Genomic DNA, 26,928 nt, shown 5'->3' on the forward strand with positions numbered 1-26,928 from the left:
TTATTACTTCATAAAGTGTAGCTGAGGAACATGCACCGTTATTGAAAAGAGACCAGGATTTAATTTATTGCTATTAAAATTGTTTTGGAGGATAGCAAGCTATTGTTGTATAGTACTTTCTCACTTAGTCTAGGCAAGACAAAGCTAAAGGGAGCTGTGATAACAGCTCTTCACATACCTGTAGGTAGCTGTAAAAAGAAAGGAAATAATTTGTGTTTCCTGTCTGTGATGAAGAAGAAAATTCATGTGCTGCAGTTGCAGTAAGGGTTATTTTATTCAGATATTAGGAAAAAAAAACTTCCTAATGATAAAGATGCTGAACACTGGGATAAAATGCTTAGGGAGACTGTGAAATCTCTGCTACTGAAAGATTTTAAGAATGGATTAGACACACATTGTTTGGGAATGACACAGGTGTGTTTTGATTCTGCCAGGGGTACTAGACTACAAGATCTCTCCAGATGATTTGCAGCCCTGTTCCTAGGATTCGTTGTCTTTAAAATGGTGAAGCATCTCTGTGCAGCTCTTTCTTTGCAATTTATACTCACTTTTCAAATCTCTGTTTTCCTACTCATATGTGCATTGTGTGAGTATTAGGGCTGTGTATAGATCCTGACTTTGGGTCTATGTGTGCTGTAATTTAATAGCAGGAAGAAAAAGGGGGAAAAAACTTCTCATGTTGAAGTAGGAGATGATTCACAAGAAGAAAGAATTCTTTGTGTTTTGCATATTTAGATGATGGATAATACGGTGTTAAATCAATAACATACTTTCTTTTGCATTGTTCTGTGGCTTACGGACAATGTAATATTTGAAGACTGTTTAATAACTTCAATCAACTCCTGAACCACAGTAGGTGACCAGACATTTCATAAGGTCATTTTTTTTTTCTGTTTTCAAAGTAGCATCATTGGAGGTTTGCATTTTAAAAAGAGATTAAAATGTCTCTCATTAGGAGAGAATGAAGATAATACTAAATGTGAGTAACAGGAATACAGAATACCTTTAGAGATGGCAGGAGCCTCATTAGTCATGACATTCATCTTTCTGCAAGCCCAAGGTTGTTCTGTGTTGTACTTGGCCATATTTGTTTTCATTGTTCTTCAAAATTAAATTTTATGGAGTTGACTGAAACAAAACCAAAATGTGAGTTGAAGTGTGAATTAAACTTCTAGTACTGAAACTGTTGAAGGAAATGGTTTTATTTTATCTGTTCTATGTATAGATTTGTGTACTCAGCTTTGTTTGCAGTGATGTGACACACAGAAAACTGAATGGTTTAAAATTCTGGAGACATTTCTAATCACTTTTTATATCTGTTTCTTTTTTCAGCGGCTTTCTCGGAATGCTGCTGGAGAGACAAGCATTCAGTTTCTAGGCACAGTGGTAAGTATGTGTAACTGTTAGGAGTTACAGTGGTAGAAAAGTATAATATGAACAGAAAATTGGTAAATTACGCTAGTGCGCGTTTATGCTTGTCTTGTGAAGGTTAGTATTATGTGTATTAGTTACACAGTATTCTGAGCTTAACAGGTGAATTTAGGCAAATTTCTGAAGCATACTTCCAAGGCACAGTACACAGTGTCTGCATTCCACATTTCAGTTGATTCAAGTCTGCTTCTGTTTCATTTACAAGGGATTTAGGAGTAACTGGTTGTAGACCTGTAAGCTTATTGAAACACACTCAGGTTTGATCTACATCAGGATTGAACCCACTCTTCCCCACCACCTCAACTTTATGATAGCTGTTACTTCACCATAACATGTACTCTTACATCCCAGAGGTGGGTCAGTGGCTGTCTCATGAAAACACTATTTAGTAATGCAAAGCATTCAATCCTTTTCTGTCTCTAACCAAATGTGGTAGCTCTGTACTTCCCCCAGATTTTATTTGCTGGAGAGAAATATGCCTAAAATTCTAACCAGATTTTATACCATTAGAGAGAATTTACTCAATAAAGTTGATTTTTTTTTTAATCTGATATTATTTGAATTGGCCATGTACAATACAAAAGCTAGTTTTGTTAGCTGACTAGTGCTTATAAACATGTATATGATTGATGGCAGCTTCCAATTCCATGATTTGCATGATTAAAATGTATTAATTGATAATGTATTTTTCCAGGTTCCTGAAAAAATTCATTATCAATGCACCTAAAACAGTTCTGAAAAGGAACTGAAGTATCCTCTAAAGTAAGTTATCCTTATTGCTGCAGTGACATTAACAGTGAAACGCCTAGGATTGAAACATTTCCTTTAGAATTTAGTCCTAACATCTCTGCACACTGTATGTTTAGGACAAAAGTAGGTTAACGTTTTATATTGATAATGTTTTCATTATACCTGTGATTAGTTCTTCTGCAAGTCTTATAAGGCCATTTTTGGGAGGTATAGCACAGTAAAAGCAAACTCAAAAAGAATACCTGAGACTTGCGTTTTGTCTTTTAAAAGTGAACTGTGCCCCTAATATTTTTTGCTTCTATAAGTATATCTCTATGTAAGCATATGCCTATGTTTGTCTTACTCAATATCAAAAACATAAACCAAAAATTTTGTTCTGCATTATTGTATTTGTAATGATGCTTCAGCTCTGGAGTTGCAACCTGCATATGCAAGATTGCTGCTAGCTGGCTGATCTATTAGTCTTTGTGTGTGAAGAAAATAACTAAGTAGATAGGATATAAGCATAAATGCAGCTTGATAATACTGAACAGATATAAATCGATTCCCTGTAAATGGATGCTGTAGCAGAGAAAATTCTGTGTATTTAGTGATATTAAAAATTAAATTTGTTAAGTTAGATGTGGAAACATTTCGTTTTCATCTTAGAAGTGCCTTGCAGTCTCACTTAGACTATAACTTTTTGCTGGGCCTTGTGCAACAGTAAAAGAAGACAAAAGAGGGTACAGTATTGATGTGCTTTTAGCTTTAAAAAAATGATGATGAAACTGCCAATGGATTTTAATGTATATCAGATCTTACTGACTAGCTCGCGTGTATTTATTGCTTCCTAGTTATTTTGGGAAGTCAAGTATGTGATTACAACTAATAATCCTCAAGAGGACTAAACAGAAAAGCCTGTAGTACTCTATCCATGATTTTTTATTTAATAAAAATTATGCATATGTCTTGCTAACTACAGTAAGCAGGGTAGAGAAACAGTAATGAAGTCTGCTTCCCCGGGTTTGCTTCGATACCAGTTTTCCCATAGAATCCAACCCAGAGTCTGTACCTGTGTTCCTAACAGATCCTCTAGCCTACTGTCTTTCTCCTTTCCTGTAAGTTCATTTATTTGATTTATCCTTCCCTCCTTTAACTCTTCTGACTTCAACTAAATACATCAAGTTTAGGTAATGAAGGTGGGGGAAAGATAGGTTTTCTTTACAATGCCTGCATGTATGGATGTGCAGTCTGTATGTGTGTACCTGTGTGTGTGTGTGTGCATACACATACACAGATGTAGATGTTCAAAGAGACTTAATAAAATTATCTTAATGAAGGTCCTAAAAATACATTTTGGGCTCACCATTACATCTCATACTAAACGTTTGCTAACGTAGAAGTACAGTCAAGATAATACATGTTTGGAAGGAATATTTAGCAGCAAGAAACTCTTTGTTGCTCATCTTTATTATAATGTATTGTTATCAGTGTAATAAACAGCTCTTGAAATTATTACTCTTTTTTTTTTTCCATAGTAGAAAATGTTAGGGATAGCTTTGAGCATTCTGTGTTACTTTTGATAGGGGCAAAAGTTGGTGGCAGGGAGCGTGGTGCTACTGAGTGTGCACACTCCTGACCTGTCCATCAGTACTTCTTTTTAGAACCAGCTGATCAGGAGCAAACAGCTCCTTGGCTTGTCAGGAGGGAATCAGCTTCGATAAATGGCTTCACTTGAGTTTTTGACATTGGATGGTAGGAACAATTCTGCTACTGGTTTTGATAAAACACAAGCACTTGCTTCAGGAAGCCAGCTGACACTCTGAGGAGAAGTGAAAGGTATACTCTCTGTTAGAAATCTCCTTGCTGTCCCAGTTAGATAGGTGAAGGACAGAAAAAAAGTTTAATAATTAGATTTTTGCTGTATAGCATATGTTAAATATGTGGAGAGTAAGACAAATGTTTCTTTTAATAGCATCTTTCTGTTATTTTAGAGGAGAACAGGAAAAATCACATTGCTTTCCCTAGTAGAACCAAAGCTTTGAATGTACATTTGTTAGCATCGTTTGGATATTTACATGGATTTGTAATATTTTTGTTTCTGATCATGAGTAGAAATTCTTTGCTACTTGAGCATTTCTCTTTAAATTGTAGTGGCATTAGATATCTTATTTTCTCAATTTTGTTTCTTGGTAGTGGGTTTTGAGTCTCAGATCTGATGCAGGACTCATTCTATTGGAGGATGTGCAATGATGTTTCTTCCTGAGAGGCAAGCAACTTATAGCTGTAAGAAATAGTTGTTGAATAGGAAGCTACTCTGATTTGGTTTAATCTTCTTGGGCTGATAAAATTTTGAGTCTGGATTAAATTGTTTCAGAACAGATCATGGGTTATTGCTGTAATTGAAATTTTACATGAATTTTTACTTATTTCCCCCCTCTGATGAACATGACAAGATATCATGTGCTGATGGAGCCCTGCTATTCTGCCAGTTCATGCTAGATTTATTCTTATAGTATATTTATTAATAACATTACAGAAACATCAAGGAATTTTACTGCATTGTATCTTGTATAAAGAAAAAGAAAACAAGAGAATACATGCTTCAGGTTAATGTTCAAAATTATTGCCAGAAGCAACAGTACAAGGCAACAAGCAGGCAGTCATTTATGGGTTGTCTCCTGTGTGTAGGCAGCTCACAGAAGTAGATTGGTAACAAATGTGGAATCACAGAATCATGTAGGTTGGAAAAGACCCTTAAGATCATTGAGCCCAACTGTTGCCAAGTCCAACACTAAGCCATGTCCCTAAGTACCACATCTACACATCTTTTATATACCTCCAGGGATGGTGACTCCATCACTTCACTGGGCAGCCTGCTTCAATGATTAACAATCCTTTCAGTGTGGAAATTTTTCCTAATATCCAATCTGAACCTCCCCTGGTACAACTTGAGGCCATTTCCTCTTGTCCCATTGCTGGTTACTTTGGAGAGGAGACCAACACCCACCTCACTACAACCTCCTTTCAGGCAGGTGTAGAGAGCAAGAAGGTCTCCCCTGAGCCTCCCGTAGGCTAAACAATCCCAGTTCCCTCAACTGCTTCCTCACAGGGCTTGTTTGCTAGACATAAAGATCTAAGATCTGCAGGAAAACACAGAGGTCTGTACACAGAGTTTCTGCTTCTGCCTCTGTGGTTCAGAAACCCATTTGTTTGAGTAGTCTTTTCAAAGGACCAAAGTTCATCCTTCATTCCTCTAGTTTTCTGTTGTGCCTCTTGTCTCTTTGCTCTGCTTTCTGTTCTCTTACATGAGAGGAGTGTTTTCTGTTGCCCACAAGTAGCCCAGATTTGCTGGTCATTCACGCCTCTGTCAGATGGACTTCAGCAATAAAACATCTGGGCAGGCAGCCTTTAACACTAAGAAAGCTGGATAGAGAAGTACAAATTATTATGGAAGCACTAAACTTATTTTAGACTGTGTGTAGTGGCCCCTGTGTAGAATTTTGAAGAAATCTGTAGGTTCAGATAGTGAGTACCCTGTCTCCATCACAGCCATAACAGCTTTGGGCTGCAGGCTATGATTGACAGCAAAGTTCTGCTGGCCCAGTGGAACACTTTCCTCTGAAGAGATAGTCCCAGGCAGTGAAGAGTCCCCAGCCACAGTGGAAAATTTCAGTATCATCTGCTCATCATTTGTGCCATTTCTTTGATCTTCCGTTCTCATCAGAGCGTTGATAGAGAGAAAAACACTTCTTTCCCCTGGGGAAGGATGAAAGAACATAGATGTGACAGATGTTAGTCATGTTGCTTGGTATATTACTTGACAATGTTCCTTCAGTGGTGAACACGATTTAGGAACCCACGTGGAACAGGGTGGAATTGCTCTGGCCTAGAAATAAAGCCATCTTTAGGTGCTTCTGAGTTTCCTAATACTCTTTTCTTGGTTCAGACTTCTTACTGGACGTCTTTCGATTGCTTCACTCTTATCCTAATGAAGTGCTTTTTGCCACCTTTGATTTACAAAACACTTGAAGTGCTACTGTGGATGCTTATGCTTTTTATTAGCTTGTTAATGCTGTGCTTGCTGTTCTTCAGCCTTTTTGCAGACCCATAGTCCGGAGACCCACCGCTGCAGCCAGATCTGGAAGCTCCAGGTTGAGAACAATAGATATAGGAAAACTAGTCTCTTGTCAAGCCCTAGCTGTGCTTTTTATCACAGTGGGCTTATGTTCTAGTAGTTATTGTTCAATGACTTTTAGATTCTTCTTTAGGTACTTCCAGATAGATTGGTGAAAGGATGTTTCATGCTCATTCAGGGCTATCAGTTATGTGTGTTGCTCTTGATGTTTTTTAGAAATGGATAGCTTTACCTAGAGGCACTCCTCAAAATCTTTGCCTTTGCTCCTGGCTGATTGCATATTCATAATTTATGTGTCTAAGGTTATCCTAGGAGCTATAGGTCAGTATAGTGACTTTGCTTCTCACTGCTGAATCTCCTTTCCACTCCTTCCTGCCATGACTTGTATGCTTTTGCTTCAACAGCAGACTTCCAATTTTCTTTCTCATTACTGAGGCTTAAAAATTGTCCTGGGACTTTTCAGTCTGTCTAAAATCTTATCAGCTTCCAGGCAGTTTCCTCCTCCTTTTTACTTTCTCCCTGCATTCTTACAAAGACCGATTAAATATCAATAAAGATGGAAGCTTTGACTGTATCAGTCTGATTTAGCTCACAATGAGAAATGTTTAACAACCTGCTTCCTTGACTCTTACAAATCACTGCAGTTCTTAACAGGTTCTCTTTCTGCTTTTCTTTCTATATGTGACACTCCTGAAGCTAGATAGGTAGTGAAGATTTATGTAGACCTTCAAACACTGGTTGAAAACCTGCAGAGGTTGTATTTATTAGAATATGTAAAGTATTAACCACAAGAAAGTAAATATAGTCCAATAGGTGTTTATTTTGCAAGCTAATGTCTTCTTTTTAATTTTAATATTTTATATATTGTTTTTTTACTCTTCCCTCTCACAAGGCTTAAGATTAGGGTCACTGCTGATCTGAAGGGAATTCTACTGTTGTACAGATTTTGTTCTTTTCACCCAGTTTCAGAGGCATTGCAAACCACCATACTTCTAGTAGTAGAGCTATTGTCAGTGGCATTTTCATAGTGCAGGAGGTCTCACGAGGAGAAATGTGCAGTTACTGCTGGAAGTGTTAACTTCCACAGGACCCATTTGAACATGGATGGTGAGAATCCTGAGGCTGGCTATGAGCAGCTGTAGTACTAAGCAGAAAGTGGGTAATTCATGCAACAACGATTTCATTTGTGGAAGTAATGATATTTTGGCCCATCCCTGGGACTTGGGAGTGAGAATTGTTCCAATTCACACAATGTGGATGATTGGGTCACAGAGCTACATATACCATTATAATTTCAATTCTGTTATATATTTCTATGTTTTAAAGGAGACAGTGTAGTGATTACATTAAAGCTGTTCACTGGGGGAAAGCTTAAATGCACCTGAGAGATTTAGAAATACCGGTGTTACCAAAAATCATGTCTAAGATCACTTAGAGTATTTTTGGAATCTTGCTTAGGATTCCTTTGGAAAGCAAAATAAGAAAGCACTTGGAGTGTGCTTTGAATTTGGCTTCTGTGACTCAAAAGAAACCAGAAGTGCCATAAGTTCCTACAGAACAACTTCTTGTGGTCTTTGTCTGAGACCTCCTTGAATGAGAAGTGGTGGTGTTGAGGTGAAGCTGAGGCTTGTATGTGTTTGCTGCGTGACCAGTGTGAATATGCTGACTGGCCAGCTGGCTGCTGCCAAATTTTCCTTTGCTGTGGGATGGGTTTAGGTCTCTTGTTTCCTTAACACAGCCAGTGCTCTTAAGAAGTTTTGTGGAAACATAGCTATGATTTCTACAATACTTCAAGGTAGTTGGACTTACCTGCCTTCAAATTTAGTTGAAATTAATCAACAGGTTAAAATAGGATACAAACAGGAGAAGTACATGCAATGAGGTGGGAATGGGGATTGAGAAGCAGAAACCTGGTTTGCGAGCCTTGCTTTCTTACAAAACCAGACTGGAAATGAGCTGTTACATTTAGATTCTAATGTTTTGCTCTTTATTTGCTAGTCTTTAGATCTTGGCCATTTCTTTTGTTTTCAATTCAAATTTTAATTTGCAGAGAAAAAATGTGTGATAACATCATAAGTAGGTCAGAATTCCCATGAATATCCTTAATGTTGGTGGATTCTGTAGTGTGTGTGCTATATTTGGTATAGTAGGCTTTGCTTATAATAAACTATGTCCCTTATGCCTTGTAAATAAGCAAATTTAAAAAAAAGGATATTTAATTTTCCATACTTCATTTGACAAGTTTCTTTTTTATTGAGCTCAATAATACTTTAAAGACAAGGGCTGAACTTTGTTGGTTAGCCTGTTGCTTCTTGGAACACAAGTGGACAGGCTGGATTTAAACTGTGACAGCAGGTTACCCAAAGGTAACTTGAGTGATTTCCCTCAGTAGACTAAAAATTCATCAATGCTGAAATGTTTTTAAGTGTATCAAGACTGTTACCTCATAGCATAGATCTAGTGTTTTCTTCTGAAGCTGATGTCCACTGCCAAGTAATAAACGTATGTGTAGCCCATGTTTCTAAACAGCTTTTTGATGGCTACAACTTTGGCATATACCCAAGAACTGTTTAGGAGATATTAATTCATATGGCTTTGAAGCTTAACCAGGAATCTTGATGAAACAAAAGCATGATGAAGTTAGTAAAGCTAATTTAAGTATTTTAAATGAAGGTTTTATTGATAATAATAAATATACTTTGTTTCTCATTAGTCTTCTAAGCTTCAGTGGTAATATCAGTAAAATAAACATGTTTTACAAAGATTTAACATTAAAAATGCCATTAATATGACCCTTGGTACAGCAGCACAATTAGATTTCAAAGTGAGCATTTAGGATGTAACAGCGATTAATGACAACCATCGAAAACAATTTTGAACTCCATCAGTTTAACTCAGGAGGGTAAACTTAATATGATAATTTATCTAGTTGAATTGTATCAGCTTAGCAGGAAAGTATGCAAATATGTGACCCTTACCTAGAATCTAAATGGATGCTGTGCTGATAGATTTATCAGTTCCATTAAAGAACTTTAGGGAACTTTGGAATTTCAGCGATTGTTCCCTTGGAGGCTAAAAACCAAACCTGATCTCATACTGGGACCATTCTGGTCTGCATATTTCCATAATTTGCCTTTGCTACTAATATGACAGCAAGACGCAAATAACTGTTTCTAATAATATCAAATGGAGTTGTGGAGGACAGCATTTTAATGTAGTAAAAGACCTCCCCGTGGGGTTGTTATTGCCACTATAGAACAGCAGTTACGCAGTTGCAACAATAGTCTCTTAATTGATTCGTTTAATTAGCAAGAGATGAAGCTTGTGCTGCATCTTGTCATCTGTTATCATGGGGGCGGCTACAGGGAGAATCTTTGCATTTGTCACTCTTTATGGTTGGGTTTAAGTAGAGTAAAAGGAAACTTCCAAGCACATTTGAGCTATGGAGGTATTAGTAAGAACGTTTTGCGAGCGTGCTTCCACTCAGGTTTGCAGTGTGTGGACACATCTGGTTTAAGCATCAGGATGGTCTCTGGAGCAGCATTTATGACAAAGCATTGTTTTACTGGGGGAAAATCTTAATCCAGCGATGTTGGGTATTTCTAACCTAAATATGCAAATCTAAGTATTATAGGAATGGTGGATTGTTTGGGGCATCACTATTGTAGACTAGATTTACTTGGAAGAAATAGGGTCAGATTAGTGAAACCAGCCATCTGCCTTGGGATTGCTTTCTTGTGGCATTTTTGTTTCCAGACTAGATAAACAATGAGTTACATGAGCACATGGGCCATGGTAGGAAGCGTGTGTAAAAGAGGGACTTTCTTTGTGGCTGGTTTTCCCCAGAGCAGTTATAAACACAGATATGGTGCTGTGCTTGCTTCTGGGAGATGAAGTAATTTTTTACTCAGATCTATTTTATTTACATTTTAAGGGTATGTAAATAAATATATTTTAAAGGCATGGAAATACATTGGGAACTTCAGTTTCATTTTTCTCCTCTCCTTGGCTTAGCTTTGTCTTCTGTTCAAGGTTATTCTTCCTTATGGAAGGATATATTTCTAGAGGAGGACAAACTTCTTGTTAAATGCTAATTAAGAAAATGAAGGTTACGTTGGCATACTTCCATTGTCATAGCACTGACCTAAAATAAGAGAGCTCTTACTAATCTGAAATAAATTAGAGGGGGAAGCAAGTAATTCTGTGCATGTGAAACACTTGAAATGTCTATTTTTTAAATGACTGTGCTTTGGGGTTTTTTGTTTGTTTGTTTTTATTTTTCCACTTCTGTGCTGTAGTGTTGGACTTGCCATCTAATTTTGGAATATGATGGTGCTGTCAATCTGTGTAACTAAGGGATAATGTGCTGTTAGAGAAGGCTTTTTTTTTTAGGACAATTTAAACAGACATTTAGCCCACTTATCATTAAAGTTCCCATGGTAATTTCCACAAGGTTCTGAGATCGCTTCATATTCTGAGAGTCTTGGCCAAAGTCCACTTTGTGTAATTACCTTCTGTCTGCACAAATCCCTGATGCAATTTTAGATGTGTTTGGTATTTTTCACTTCCTGCCCTAAATAGTGAAAATATGTGCTCATAATTACTGTGGGTTATATTCTAAGTTCAAATAAAGAGATTCCTGTGAATTACCTTAGCAATTTTTGGTTTGCCATTGTTAAAACACCAGAATATGTGACAAAAGATGAGTGAGCAGTAGGATATGTAATTAAATTCACATACTGGTGAAATAACTCAGATTTTCTGTGGCTTTTCTATTTCACTGTATTTTTTGGCCAAGAGTTAAAATATCTCTACTGCTAGGACCATCACTGAGGGAAAGTAAACTCTCAGACCATGTCAGAGGTCAAGCTTAACACACTGCACGGTGCTTTGAAGCAGGTAGGAAGCCGGTGTGGGCCTCTAAGTGCTGTCATCATGCACTCAGTTGGCTTTTTACTTGTGTTCCATACTTCTTTTGTTCCCACAACTGAAACCCTTGTCTGTGCATTTTTTTCTTAACTAAAATCAATTTCAGTTCCTTTTTCTGGATGCCTTTCATGGACTCCAGAGTATGTGTTCAACCATGCTGTCTTAAAAATGGTCTGCTTCTGTGTTGTCTCTTTTGATAGAATCTGTTGCCTTATACTTGGAGACCAGTCCTCCTGTTTTCATTACCAAAGTGTTACATTACTTTGTTGCATGCCATGTCAAATCTTTTTTTCCAATATTTCATTTCTTCTTTCTAGTCATCTTTTCTTTGATTTTTCTGCCATATTTATCTCCTCCATCTTTTCTGAGGTTGCTTCTCTTGTGCATTTCCTGTGTCAGGGTTTTTTTGGCATACTTGTTTTTTTGCTAGAAAGATACGTGGATTGAGAAGAAAGGTGTTACTATTAATCTGACATGAACTTTCATGTTTTTCTGAAAATAGTATTTAGGAGAAGAGTGAGGATAATAATGAAGTATAGAAAAATTGCTATGAATCAGCAAGTCATAGAACTGCTGGGACAGGGAACACTGGGGACTCTTTTAAGACAAAAGTCTACTTTGTCCCTGTTGTGTATCTTATAGTATCTGGGTCCAGTTTATTTGTTGCACGTAGAATCTAATAGCCTTCAATCGATACTTTGAAGCTCTGCAATTTTTAGCCAGTGTTCATTTAAAGCTCTATCCAAATAACGGGAATATACCATGCAGGGACAGTTTATTTCACTTCTTATGAAACTAAAGTTTCACATAGATCCTATTCTGTGTAAAGTACATTGAAAATTACATTAAAGATCTTATGCATCCCTGCTTATCTGAATGACAGCAATCCACACTGCTGCAGACACTCATACTGGTACAAACAGGCAGCCTCCATCTTCAGTTCATTCATATAATTTGATATTTATAGCCCTTACCCATAGTAAGGTGAAGGGCAGAGTGGTTGCAATAGGAAGTATCATGCTTGTGTGACCACCTCCCAAACACCAGTCTTATGTCTTGGAGAGATGCCATGTTGGCAGGGTGCACAGGAAGTATTCACATAGCAAATAGTGTTATGAGCAGTGGAACCACAACATGGCTCTTCCTGCATCTAATGATAATTGTGGGACTAGAGGGAAGGGAGGGAGAAAAGGGAGGTCAGGGCAATGTAGATGAAAAGGAAAGGCCCGCACTATTGTAAGGACAATGAAAACAAAATACCTCTGTGCCAGGGAGTTTCAGTGTACATGACACAGCAGCACTGAGTGGGACACGGGAATATTCCATTGAGGCTGAAAAGCCCTGTAGGTAGAAAAACTGAGCTGATGTCCTGTGTTTCCACTACTACCTCCTTATCCTCCCTAATTCAGAGTGATTTCTCCTCACATGCCCTCAGAACCAACTCTCACTTTATTCTTTGATGTCAGTGATTTCATAGGAGGGAAAACAAAGATGTTTGAGTTTTAAAATACTTACATTAGTGTTCTGTTACAAGTCTTTGGGCGTTCCTTGTTTTTTTTGTGAGGGTTTAGTGTTATTTTGTTTTTTTTTTTCTCCCTAGGTTTATCTTCTCATTATAAAAGAGCCGCAGGGAAGCCCTCTCTTAGCCTTGTAAGTTCCAAGCCCACTGTTAACATTTAACAAATATTCAGCAAGCAGAACAACCCAATGTGGTCACTGTACCTAAGCCAGATCTCAACCCTGCATCAAGATCGCAGCTACATTCTGAAAGGCATCTGTCTTGCAGTCTGGTTTTGACACGATGTCTTAGAAAAAGTCAAAAGACAATGGAAATCTCCGTGTTTGTGCCATCAAGTGGTGGCTTTTACAAGACACAAGCTGTATTCAAATTTTCTGTAAAGCAGAAGATACTTTCTAGATGTTGTGAAGCATCCCAAGATGCAAGGGGCAGTGAGTTTCTCCACCCTTAAAATGTTTCTCACCATGTTGCAGGAAAGATGAAACCCCAGGATGTTACTGTTTCCTAATTTATCTTAAATAGCCAAATATAAATGCAATGTTACAGCTGAAATAACTGTACAAACATGTTTGCAACCTTGGAGAGGCCAGACAAGACTTACAGAACACCTGAGGTTGGAAGTGATCCCCATTATGCCTTCAGTGCAGGGTCTATGACAGCAGGCTGATCAGGGGTGCTTCCAGTTGTTTTTTAAGTGTCTTTATGAACTCCACATCTTGACAGTGTATTCAGCAACTTTACAAATTCTTGGGTGTCCCCAAAGGCCTTAGAGGGCAGTTTCACAGAAGTAATATAGATGGAGAAAATCAGGACGAGCAGTTCCAGGTCTGTGATGATGCTGAGTGTAAAAGGGAACAGTCATTCTTTACTGGAGCTTGTATGACTGCATTGGACACTTGTGGTAGAGATATAGGCATGTAGCAGAATGTACTGGTGGTGGTGTACAGGTTTGATTAAAGGTTTTAATAGAGGCATGCATGGAGTGATAAATTATTAGAGGGAGAAAAAGTGTGTGACTGAAAATCTTAGATGGATGCCTCGATAGCATGAGGGTTCACTGAGAAGGTAAAAAGTAGGAAAATTTTATCAAAGTTGTCTGATTTCCTTCCATGATCTGAAGGGTCAGTGCTTTGTGCTTTGCTCTGTTAGTTATGGAGTTTTCCTTTATTATGATAATGATTGCCACTTCATTTCCGTGCGGTCTCCCTACATTGTTATGTGCTGTGCTCCAGAAGAAGCTCTAGTTGTGGCAAACAGTGTCTATTACCCTTCTCCCTTTTAACTCTAATTCTAGAGCACCTGTTGAGAGGCATAGGAACCATAAATCATGGGTTCCATGGAATTCAGAAGGGAGTTTTCACAAGCACATCACTGAATGATCCACTCTCAGTGGTTCAGCTGCTTGAGACCATGCATTAGCAGTGGTGAATTCTGAGCCCAAGGCTGGTTCAGTTGTAGTCTTTTCAGGTGTTTGAGCTGGAGCTGATCCAACTTTGTGCCCACTCTTGAAGCATTTTTTTAAACCTGTATAGTGTTTCAGCTTTGGTCATGTTGCAGGTGGCACCAACCAGTTCCAAAACCACTTTCAGTATTGTGAGAATGCTGGGAGGCCCCTCCAGATGCAGAGAAAACAAACTCCTATTCCACTTCTGATTTTCCTCTTCCTGGTTTGTGGTTCCTGAAGTCTGCTCCTGCTCTGCTAGAATTATATTTGAACCAGCATCAGTAACATGAGAGGTGCTAGAACTTACCTGAAACATTCCATCTAAAAAAGTATTATTCTCACTGACAGATGATCTTACATTGTTGTGAGGCTGTGGTGTGTGCATGTGCCAGAATGAGTAGTTAGCCTTAAATTGCTGACAACACCATCCAGACTGGGTGCTGGCTGCTAAAGAATTTGGATGTTCCAGGGTTGGAGAAGAGGTGGCCTAATAGCTAGTTGTGTAGAGTGGCAGTGTGAGTGTGGGGTCTGAGTCAAGCTCTTTTCCTTGGGCTTGAAGGAAGCAGGGTGGACTCCTGTTACCACAGGTGCCCTGCAGTGTCATTCTGAATAGTGAGGGAGGAAGGAACTGTGGAGGGCATAGTGAGGTAACTACTTGAGTTGTAGTGGAGATGACAGGTCATTGGAATTCCTTTCTCTTACATAAATTTTGATGAGCAGAGTAAAAAATGCCTGAGATGGAAGTCAGGCTGGAGGCTGTGATTTCCACCTATTTTCATGTATGGCAGTGTGAGATGTCTAGCACGACCAAGTCAGATGCCTGGTTTTATGCACAGACTGCAAACCAAATGGCATATATTAGTTTTTGGCTTCACTGCAGGCTGTCTTACTCTCCAGGCCATCATGGCTTCTCAGCAGCAGGAGATGAGCAGCTGAGAAGTTCCCCTGCAGAAAAGCTTTGTACAAATGCAGCTGCTTCCTAGGAAACTCACTGCCATAGGCATGCTCAGTGTAAGGATGGGGATGAAAGGCCCAGCAGCTATTGGAGTGTACCTCACTCTCCTGTGTCCAAACTAGAGTTGCTTCTCAATACCTAAAGGATTTGTCTGTGCCTGATAGCTCAGAACTAGACCTTCAGGGCAGAGTAACCAGCTCTGTGCAGCCCTCCTGAGCTTGCCTGATATTGCTCTGTTTTGGTTCTGATCCGTTCTTCATTTAGTGTCAGCATTTCCTGATGTAATATACAGCTAAAAGTGATTTTAAAGTACTTCACTTAATGGTGTTTTTGTTCCCCACCCCCATGCTTTTATGTTTGAAGGCTCCATTAGTGTCCGTAACAAAGAGAGAGTAACACAGATGGTAAACATTTTTACCACAGAACACCAGCAGCGAACACCATATCACTGATTTAGGAGTCTCTGTACTGTGCTTGCTCAGCTGTATATAATCACTCTCATTTCCTTCCCTTGGGTTTCTGGCTGGCTTCAGGAGACCTTACTGGCACGTTCAGTGATGTCTCCCTGGCATCACTGAGCTATTCATTGCTCAGTTGTCATATATTCCACTTTGTGAAGCAAGAAGCTCCATAATGGAGCTGGGTGAGCTTTTGCCTGGTGTGTTCCCTGATTTTCAGAAATGTATTTTCACCAAATGTACGAGGCTCAAATGAAAACGTTTTTGGGTGAGGACGATATCTACTTAGCTGCCTGGCAGCCATAGTGCTTTTGAATGCCTCCCTGATATAAAAGATAATAAACTTAGAGCACTGTGATTAGCCTTGCCTGAGCTTTGTGGGATAGATGCCATGGTGGAAGTATCGTGTGCTTGGTGCAAAGTAATGATATTTTTAAAGTTTCAGTTTTCATTCTGGAATGCTGATAGAAAAACGAATGCTATGAATAGGGGTTGTGCTGGCTCTCTGTAGTAGTTCAAATAAATCTGTAAAAAAGCAATTCAGTTTGGTGCAGCACTTTACCAAGCCGACTAGCTGTGAGGCTCTTGTTTTATCTTCCTTTTTACTTTTCTTTGTACAAACAAAATAGCAAACATAGGCTTTGTCTATCAAAAATGCATGTAGCTTTTCTTTTGTACTTCAATGACAAAGACAATCTCTAAATAAAATTTCACATTAGCATTCTGCTTGTAAAATAAAACAGTGTCCTTTGGGCCAGAGAAGAGGTTTTCTTAACAAACAGTCACGCACTACAGTGTGTGCAGTGGTGGCCCATTTTGGTGACTTGTTTACTGGTGTGTCTTTCATATCCAAATTCTTGGCTACAGACAAAGCATTCAAATACTTTTCTCTTTGTTGAAAAAAAAAGATGAAAATTGTCTGAAATTGGAGCCAAGTTCACATTCTCTGGAGTACCGTTTCGGCCTCTGGGAGGACCGTCTAGTGCAGAGTAACTGAAAACTTGAGCTAGGTTTGCTTGAACAATATAAACTTAAAGAAGAGACAGCAAAACAAATACTTTTTAATTCTTGTGCTTTTTATATTTACACTGGCGGTGGTGTCTTCCTCAGATAAAACGTTTTGATATTAAGCAGTTCCTCTAATTTTACTGGGCTCTGTTTCTTTTTATGGTAACACACACTGTGCAGGAAGGTCATTATACGGGAGAAAAAAAGCTGTCAGCATAAAAGAGAAAGTTAACATTGCACATGTCTTTTGTTTATGGGGTTCCTGGAATGTGTTGCAAATTGAGCCAAATGATAGCTTAAAGTGTTCTTTTTAATATTCTGGATGGCCTCTGTATGCTCTGCCAGTAACAGGTACTTCACCTTGCAAGTACAGGTTGGAAAATTATCCCTGAAAGGATTTTGAGTGTTGCCTTTATATGTTGCTAATATTTGCTTTAAAGACCATTTATATTTTTGGTACAGGTTGAGGAAATGTGATTATTGTTGCATTCAATTAATCCAACTGTGTGTGATAAGAACATTGAAATTAACAATGAAACATGTACTGGTTGTACATGAAAAGCTGGTTTAGGGTAGTGCTGGTCTTGGTGTTGCCTGATAACTGTACATCACAGGGAGCCTTGCAAACTGCATCGGTGACTTTTTGTCTTATATAATATTGCATTAACATCTGTGTTAGAAATGGCCATTCATTAGCTGGTAGTGTTGTTTGAGTTCCAGAAGAAAGATGAAAGCGAATGAAGCAACTTTACATATTTTGAGTTCCATCCCCCTAACAGGTTTCACATCTAAGGTTAAACCAGAGCAAAGGAGTAAAAAACCCAAATAACTTTTAGCTTACATAAGCAGTAGTAAATTCTTTAATTCTGTACCTTAGTAAAAGAAGAGTAAAACCTTATCTTCTCTAAGACAAAACTGCTGCCTTCGGTTTCTACACAAAATGATGTTTCCTCATAAATAGACATGGGGCTGACCAGGTGTTAACCAATTTAGGGATTCTTGCTGAACCAGTCCTGCACAGGAGCCCTGATGGCTTGGGACATGAAGAATCGAATCAACAATTAAAGGATAACAGTGAATTGGGAAGGAAAGGGAAGAGGACTAGCCAGGAAGGATTAGCCCAAGTCAGGAACAAATTTCCTGAAATTACTCAAGCAGGTACTTAAAGGGAGGTGGGTTATTCTCTTAAGGAGTGATTTTCAGAAGTGTGTGAGTGAGCTACGAGGAGGGCTGAGAGGCCAGTGAGGAAAAAAAATCCACTGGGGAAGAGAAGGATACTGCCTTGTAGGGTCAGGAAGAAAGCAGTGTACTCTTGGAAGGCAACAAGATTTCTGCTCTTCCCAGTGAGAGGCAATGTGCATTGTACCATGAAGGAGGTTAACACACTATCCCACAGACCCTTTTCCCTTGGGAAAAAAAGGAGTGTTTAAAGAGCTAATATATGTATTTTCTGTGTTTTTTCTTTGTATAATGTCAGTAGATATTAAAAGCAAGACTTGCTGAAAGGAAAACAACTGATTGCTATAAACTAGAGAGGGGGGTCCCACAGGGAAAACCAACATCTTCTATTAGACCAACAGATGATGTTGGGGGGGGGGGGAGGGAGGAAGGCAGCACCTTATGTTCTTTGCCAGTTCCCAGCTTCAGTGGGGAAGGGAGATAAAGTTTGGACTGAGACCTTTTTTACGTGCTTCATCCCTGTACTTTGACTTGGGGGAGCTGGAACCAGTGCAAGGGACAAAGCGGACATAGGCAGGGGTGAGGAGAGGGCTTACAGTTTCTGCTGTGAAGAGCTGGCATAGTATAATCTGTTGGTGCAGTATGAGCATCATCTCATGAAATGGCCTGGCATTAACAGGTATTACAGCTACCCGTGTTTAGCTATTACAGCTACACATATTTATTAAAGTACTCTCAGAATGGTTTTGTTAGCTCAAGTGTGTGCACATCTGCCTTGTGAATCAAAATGAGGATTTGGTTTTCTCATTTTTCAGTGTGTTTCATTACCCTGGATTCCTTTACAAGCCAAGTTGGTATTTGTTTGGCTGAGTTCGTTTTGGAGTTGTATGGGAATGGACACCTAAGATGCTAATTTATGATTTTTATGTCCACTATAACACTTACATTATTTCTTTGGAGGTTAGCATTCTTTAGGCAATGGTTTTGTTCAGGAGCAATCACGTTAATGTTCAGTAAAGCTAAAATTGTATGTTTCACTCTTTATAGAGTATTTGTCAAAGTGTTGGTGTCTATTAAAAACTTCTCCCATCTAAAGGAAAAAGGCGGAATTTATTTGGATGTCATGGTTCAACACACTGCTAGCTTCTGGCCTCAATCTGAATAAAAAGGAGTGAGGTCTGCAAATACTGAATATATAAAATTCCAGCCTATTTTATTGGACAAGGAAACTTTATGTTAAAAAAGCTCTGTACTTTGAATGATTTCCAAAATATATTGTTGGATTCAAAGTTGTGAAATGTAATTGCTTCTGCATCCTGACAGAGCCACAGGATCTGGAGTAGCTTAAGAAGAGTGAAGACTGAAGGCCAGGTTTTCAGAGGCAAGTTAGTCCCACTAAAATTAACACAAGTTATGCACCTAAATGCCTTTGAAATCTGGCTCTGAGCCTAGATTTTGTTGCTGTTAATACTTTGGACATTTTCTTTATGCCAGCCTTTCAGTTCAACTCAAGGAACAGGAGAGGGATTTCCTGTGTTGGTCAGCAACGTGCTGTTTAGCACTGGAGCTAACCCCAAGCACACGGCTGGGCAGTGCTGCTTTGGGAGTCTCTCTACATTAATATTGCTCTAGTTGAAGTCAAAGTTTAATTGCTGGTACGACATTTGACTCCATTCTGAACTACAATACGTTCTGAAGTAAGGAGGATGTCAAAGAACAATTTCCCCTTCCCCCATCCTTTTTTTTTTTCCCCATGTCTCGGCATTCCTCCTAAAACTTGGTTTGGGAAAAGAATAAATATATCCCAGCAACATGGACGTCGTTGAACTGAACTTGTGGTGTAGTCATAGTTTCATTTCACGGGTAATCATACTGTGCCATTTTTAAAGGGAGGAGCAGACTTAGAAAATCAGGCTGGAAAATAGCTAAAAAGTATAATTTTTTCTCCATCAAATTATAAAACTGTACTGTGCTAGCTGAAAGCACATAATGAGTAGGAAGTGAGCACTGATCTATTTGGCTCTGTCTGAACCTTCATATTTCTATTTATCTCAGTGGGAGATTTTAATATTCTACTGATGTTATTTTATATTTTGCTGACTTTCAGGTTGAGATATTGGCACTTAAAATCACGTTGACTGCCTGAATGCAAAATTGGGCTTTATGAGAATTAATAAAATCATGCTATTATGAATCTTGGCGATGGCAGTAGGTGATATAAACGGTGTCTGAAAATGATGTAATGAGCTGGCTTTGCCTTTATTTCAAAGCTCTTCTTCATACATTTGAAAGGGTTTTGCAAAAGTGTATGCATATTAAGGCCCAGATTCTGCTTACATTACAGGGAGAGTATCTCTAATTGATCTAACCAACAAAGCTAAAAATATAAATGAAACCTCTTTTCAGGAAATACTTTATTAATTACGAATTACTTGTGCCCAATCCCCAGTTTGCCCTCTGCTTTTCCCTGAATGCCTGCCTCCTGTCCACCGCAGTTCCAGACCCTGCTTATTGACCATGCAATGGTTTTTGCAGCTGATACAGTGAGCATTCCAAAGAAGTTGGAAAGAGAAACCCAACTAGACTCAGCATTTTGACATGTGAGGACACGTACCACTATTTGTAGTGTAAAAGAAGTACAGAATGTGTAGTGGTACAATATATCAGCTAAGCAAACTGCAGCTCTTGTTGACAGCTCAGTGCATGGCTGGAAAAGTGTTGGTTTGTTTTTTTAAGTAATAGCCAAGACCTTTTGATTTACTCTGTAACAAAAATGCAAAGAACAAAAACAAGTTGCAAAAATTAATTATATGTTGTAAATCAAAAATGTATTGAAATCTGCTATGAAAATAAAACAGTAAATTTGTGGTGAAACTTAATTGAATGATCTTGGAGATATCATAGAAATCTTTTATTAGTCTCTTCAGTTTATCCTGCAAGTTCTTTATTAATTTTGTGCCTGTGTTGTAAGAGAGTGAGTTGACTCTGAAATTCAGGCTCAGATTTAAGCACTTGGAAAAAATGGGGAATTCTACTTGGAGGTGTGAATGCAAACTGCCAAAAAATCTTCAGATAGGAAGAATCGTGGGGAAACAAGAGCCTGCAGACACCTCTCCCTTTGACTCATAGTCTTACTGACTTTTGAAGCAAAGGAATTTGACAGAGGAACTGAAGAGTTTTAATCTTATGGCTGTTTCTGAGATCGCTCAAAATAAAGCAGCAAGTTCTCCAAATAAATTCCTAGGCTTTTTGAAAGATTTGGAAATGAAACCACTGAAGTTGTCCATTCAGAAGAGTGACTCCAGACTACCAACCAAGCCTTAGAGCTGGTAAATGCTCTAAATGCTGCTGACACATTTAAGGCCCCTAGGAAAGTGCTAAATTTTTATATCTGTCTTCTTATCCTCTAAAGCACCTAAAATGTGACTTGAGCACTTAAAATATTGACATGCTTTTGTGAGTGGAGATCTGTGTAGACATTTTTATCTTGCTCCATCATTTTGCAACTCTATCATTTCTGTTCCCTACTCAAAATCTGTTTGAGTTAAATTAGTATAAATGTATTAGATTTGTATGTAGCACAGATGAGGCAAGTTAGCGGTGACACATGTCCAGTAGGAGGTATCTAGAATACTTCCCTACCCAGGAAAACATTTTATTGGAGGCTAGTTCTACATTTTTGTGCAAGGAGAGCTTTCTTTGATTAAAAAAAAAACCCACCAGAACTCCTTATAAATGTTTAAAAAATTTATCATAAGTGTTTGTGGAAGGTGAAATGCAAAAATGTGATACATAAGGGAAATACATTGTCAGATGGACAAATGTTTCAGAGATGGGGAAGAAAATTATTCAGAATTCTTAGTACTTCATCATCACTTGTACATGTGCCAGGTTGGACCTGAAAGCAAAAGGCAGAAGAAGTAGAGCAAATGTGCCTGCTTGGTGAAGGGTGCCTTATTTTGCATGAATAACGACTTTGTCTGCTCCTTAGGTAAGAAAATACTGAGGAACTCTGAGTCATAACTTTGTGATCAGATTTTTTCAGAAGTGGTAGATCACTATCACTTCCATGCAAATTAGTGGAAGTCTCAAATTCTTCCATGTTTCAGAAAACGTGATATTGATAGTTTAGGTTTCTCCACTGTCTCTCACTTGGAGTAAGTTATTTGTTCAAATAGAGAATGATTAAGACCTTTTCCAATGTGAATGAGTTTGTAGCTTGCCCGTGACATCTTTACTATGCAGGCATGCATGGTGGTCCAGTGGGAGTTTCAGTTCACTTCGGATTATTTCCCAGGCTTTAGCCAGAGAATTTCTCAGGCTCAGATGGTTCTGAGTGACTGTTTCAGAGCCTTGCCCTTCTTCAGTGCACATCAGTGCCGGTAGATGCAAAAATGGTATAATGTGTGACAGTTCTGGCTCTGCAGCTCAGATACATGTATTTGAAAAGGCAATTCTCTAAGTCTGGTTTTGATACTCCCAATGATCTTGGTGGCACAACAAAAAAATTAGTTCTTTCAACAACAGAGAGGGAGAGAGACAAATGTTTTAATCAGAAGAACAAAGAAAACCCATGTGTATTCATTGGTAACAGGGTTAATGGGGAGGATTTACTTTTTTTTAATTAAAATGAAAAATTAAGACTTGCTGTTAGCTTGTTTCTGTATCAAATGATCTGGCTGCATCATTACTTATTAATCAATACTATTTTTTCTGTGCATAAGAACTTATTTATTGTATTTATATAACTATCTGATGAACAGGGTGGCTGCTTACAGTGCAGTGATATTGAGGTAGTTTGAGTTATAAATATTTTTAATGACCCCCTTTGTTGATGGATGGATTATTCCTCTCAGTGAAGGCGAGGGCTCACCCAAGTATCTTAAGAGAACAATTTGAGTGTCAGTTTCACAAGTGAAAAAAATCCAAAAAGGAAAAGGAAGCAATTCATTCACAACGGGACATGGTGCAGAGGAGGATAACCTGCCTTCAAAGATTCTTGTTTCGAGTATTATAATGTTTAATAAATAGTTTACTTCAAAGGCCTTTGCTGGAGAAAAAAAAATAAAATAAAATAAGCAGCTTTCCTGCTATTCTTGTTCACTGGTTCAGTGTTGCTATAAGTAGCTCATATCCTGTCCTCTGTGGTCTCAGGTGGTTAGCTTTTGTTTGGGAAACCAAAGCTTCAGCTGAAAGAGTTGTGCCACCAGTTAAATTATTAGGTAGTTGACAATATGTCTCAAAAATCAATGGAACTCATTGTGGAACCTGGGGGAGGTGGGGATGGTTTGGCAGGGGAGGAGGGGTGTCAGTCTTATTTTGGGTGATGAGCAAAGGCGACAGATCAGATCATGTAAAAATAGAAGCTGCTAAGAAAGGCATCTAAAGTAAATTCTTCACTTCCATCTGCCCGCATCACATACTTTTTTTTTTCAAGCATTGTTCAAGTTTCATAGAGTACAAGATATATTGGGATGCCATTTGATCTGTCCTCAGTGTCATGATTAGCTATAACAAAACCCATTCCCGTTTGAAGTTCTGACCTGTTCTGTATCATTTTCAGTATTTCTGTATTGTTTTGTTTCTGCTAAATATTGTGCTTTGTATTTGTGTTCCACCAACTGAATGACTCAAGGCTTAAAGGAAAAGGCTTGGGTGTTTCCCAAATAAGTACATCTTATTTTTTCTAGTTCTGGGCATATGAACTGAGCTACTGTTTAGTTTTCTTCCATTGTTCTTAATTCTGAGTCGTTTCAAATCATTTGAGGGAGTAGTTTTATGTTGTTGTCATCCATCCAAGCCTCATGTTTGTCCCTCACTGTGAATTCCCATCTTTGGGGACACAGTCTGGATCTGAAAATAAAACCATTCAGTCCTTAAGGTAAGGGTCATGAAGTGGAATTGCAAAGCTCCAGTCTTCAATTTGTAGCCTATTGTAGTCAGAACTGTAAGTGAGTGGACTTTGAAGAGAGCTGAGCAGTAAAAGCAAGGGAATCCTGGTGGAGAGACCTTCACCCACCCACTGATTGACCATGGACAGTTTTTAACAGGGTTTAAGCCACTCCTCCCTAATAATACATTTCCAGGAGATCACATCTGGTGTTTAAAATCTAGAACATAGCCACCAGAGGAGCTTGGTCTGATTGAAGATTTATCAAGGTGTTTACCTGGCCAACTCAAAGTCAGAAATTTCCATGAGTTTCCACAAGTGGATAGAAGGATATCTCACAGATAAAAAAATACTGCTCAGCAGAAAAAGGAATCAATATCCTGTGTGTAGGAGCATATAATTTGTTTTATCCTGCACTTGATTTCCAGTTAAATGATAGGTAGTAACAATAATGGGGCTTGGTCAGTGCTTCCTCAAGATGAGATGCAAAATACAGAATGCAACAAAATGGCAAGAGAAAACTAAATGTGAATGGGCTGAAGGGAGATAAGGAAGATGCTGGGGATGTTTCAGTGACACATCCTCTGGCCCTGATTTCAATGTCTTCCCTATGGAATATCCTGTATTTCCAGCCATAACAACTCCAAGACAATGAAACAAGAAATATTCTCCTCACATGCGATTTTTGTTTATGACAGATTTGTCACTGAAGATCAATGGGATAAGGAGGAGGCTGAGTACGAGGGCAGGCAGCAGTTCTCCAGAAACAAGATGTAATCACTTGTAAGGAGGGCCTCAGATAGGCAAAATACAGTCTTTCTTCTAGACAAAGTGTGTAAAGTGTAATACCAAGCTGTCTCAAAGTCTGTTTTTCTAGTCCATAATGTACGATCTACAGTAACATCCTTGGTTACTCTGGAAAGCTGATTTTACCAAATAATCTGAATGCAGAAAAGTAGAGGTGGTTCTGAGAACATTTTAGACTTTCACCCATGAGTTTTTTGAGCCTTTGCTATTGACCCTGCATTTCATTGGAGTAATTATCTGATGACTATGAAATACTTAGTCGCCAGAACGTGTCAAGGAAGCAATTACCTCAAATCAGCTCTTGTTCAACTTAGAGCTAATGAATAACTATTACAAACTAATCAGTGCTGTAATGGTAATTAGTAAAGTGGGTAAAATAACTGGAAATTAAAATGATTAAGCTTGCCTGTTTAGAATTCCACATTGAGCAGTGAGGAAATGATGTATTGCTCGAATCAGAAATAATATATAGTCACTTAGATATTTATGTTGCTATGTCATTCAGGCAAATACTCTGCATTTCAGGTGGCTTGAAGGGAGAGGACATACACTGTGGTGATGACCAGGGTTGTTAAGATGCTTGAGGAAAATTATGCCTTGTTAATCACCATGGGCCCTTTCATCCCTGTTCTCCTTCACCCATGCTCAATTCTGTCAAGCTCCTGCCCTACTACTACAAGCTCTTCCCTACTCAAAGACTATGCAAATGTCTTTGGTGCATGCCTTGTGGACGAGTCCTTATCTGCTGGCCCCACAGTCCCTGATCCTTTCCATACCTCCAGGTCCAGGAATGTCTTCCTTTAGATAAACTGCCTGTAGAAAATTCAGAAGCTATTTGTATTTTGCCTCAGGCAAACTCCAGTGCCATGGGGAAAAGCCATGAACTCTCTTCCAACCATCCATTACCAAGTTTATGAAACAGTGGCTAATTTTTGTTTTGGGTTTGGCTTTTTTTTTTCCCCACAGAAGAGGCTTTTAGGAAGAGGTTGTTCCTATTGGATAATAGGCGGGATCACAGTGGTAAAACTACGTAGCTGTGCTTCCTTATGCATAATTTGGACATACAGAGTGTATATGCTAATTTATAAATATTGTTCTAAAGGTTTAAGTGATTAAAAGGAAACAGTGTAATGGAAATATAAAGGAATCAGAGGAATCAGATAATGATTGCACTTTGGGTAGTAAGGTTCTGCATGGGATAGGGAAGCTTAGTTTGTTTTTTTCCCCTGTACGTAACTTTGTTGATGTGAATGTTAACTGAATTAGTGGAATTATAAAGCCAGTTAATAACTGTTATTTCAAATTAAATAGGCAAACATTGGGAAAATGAGACTAGGAGGAATAGAAACAAAAATGAAAAACAGAGAAAACAAAAAGTATTCCTTGGTGGTGGTTGTTGGCTGCTACATGTTAAGTTGCTATATTGCCCCACTGGCAAACCTTCACTTTTGTGGACTCCAGCAGCTACAGTAGCTCTTCTGCATTGAACATATGTTATATTGATTATTATTTGTCATGATGGGCACTTGAAATGTAAATTACAGAAACTTCTGCTTGTGGTTTAATGTTTTAGGGGAAATAATTTTAAACATAGGTTGTTAATTGCAATTCAGTTTTATTTGATTCTTTAAACTAGATAAAGCATTTATACTATTTTGGGGAGAATTGTGATGGATTATAGTTGACATGAAGATTTTTTTATGAAACAGGTAAAGAGGAGGAAAGAGGGATGATGTGTGCTGGTTTGCTGTATTTTTTGCAAGCAGACATCAAAACAATGATAGATGTTTTATATGATCAGATGTCATTTTTTTTTTTAAGGAAAGGAGCTACTTTAATTTTCATGAATTCACAGTTTTTCCCAGGAAAGCCAACTTCAGTCTTAAAACACCTCTATAAAAAGCCATGAAGTTGTAGCTGATTTCTGAAAGATGTGAACTGTAAAGACTGTTTATATTTAAAATGGCCATTCACCTCTCTGTCCGTAAATTTATAAGAATGTGCCAATGTTACTCTAAAGCCTTCTGGTTTTGTTTTCTTGGCTCTTACATGAAGAGTATCTGAATACTAAATCAGTAGTAAAACATGAGATCAAGTGTGCTACGGAAGTGCTTTTTTTCACTGTACTTCCTAGAATTTTCTATGAAGTAAAAGTAGGATTGCTCAGTACATGTAAAGGCTGAGGAATTTGTTAGAAAGAAGAAGCGGTATCTTGGGAGCTGGGAAAATGACTGGTGCAGCATGAGTTCAGAAATAGAGCAAGCTAGGTTAGGTTACTGTGGGAACAATAAGGACTGCCATAAAGAGATTAAAAAGCTGAAGGACTGTGGGGACTCAAGGACATATTTTATGAGGGAGAAAGAGCAACCAGAAGACCAGCTCTCAATGAAAGGAAGTAGCTGCAGAAATCTGTATCTTTAATGCCTTCTAAAACCTCCTTT

The 26,928-nt window shown here is 38.4% G+C and overlaps 1 protein-coding gene across 1 annotated transcript in view; it reads left to right on the forward strand.

Annotated features, from left to right (window-relative positions):
* Positions 1-26,928, forward strand: part of PCCA (propionyl-CoA carboxylase subunit alpha) — a 274,818-nt gene that overhangs the window by 215,254 nt on the left and 32,636 nt on the right. Inside the window, exon 21 of the mRNA XM_031045567.2 lies at positions 1,333-1,386. Coding sequence (XP_030901427.2) covers positions 1,333-1,386 — 54 coding nt within the window. The remainder of the gene's footprint in view (positions 1-1,332; positions 1,387-26,928) is intronic.

This window comes from Melopsittacus undulatus, chromosome 2 (genome assembly GCF_012275295.1).
Source record: "Melopsittacus undulatus isolate bMelUnd1 chromosome 2, bMelUnd1.mat.Z, whole genome shotgun sequence".
In the NCBI taxonomy this organism is placed as follows: domain Eukaryota; kingdom Metazoa; phylum Chordata; class Aves; order Psittaciformes; family Psittaculidae; genus Melopsittacus; species Melopsittacus undulatus.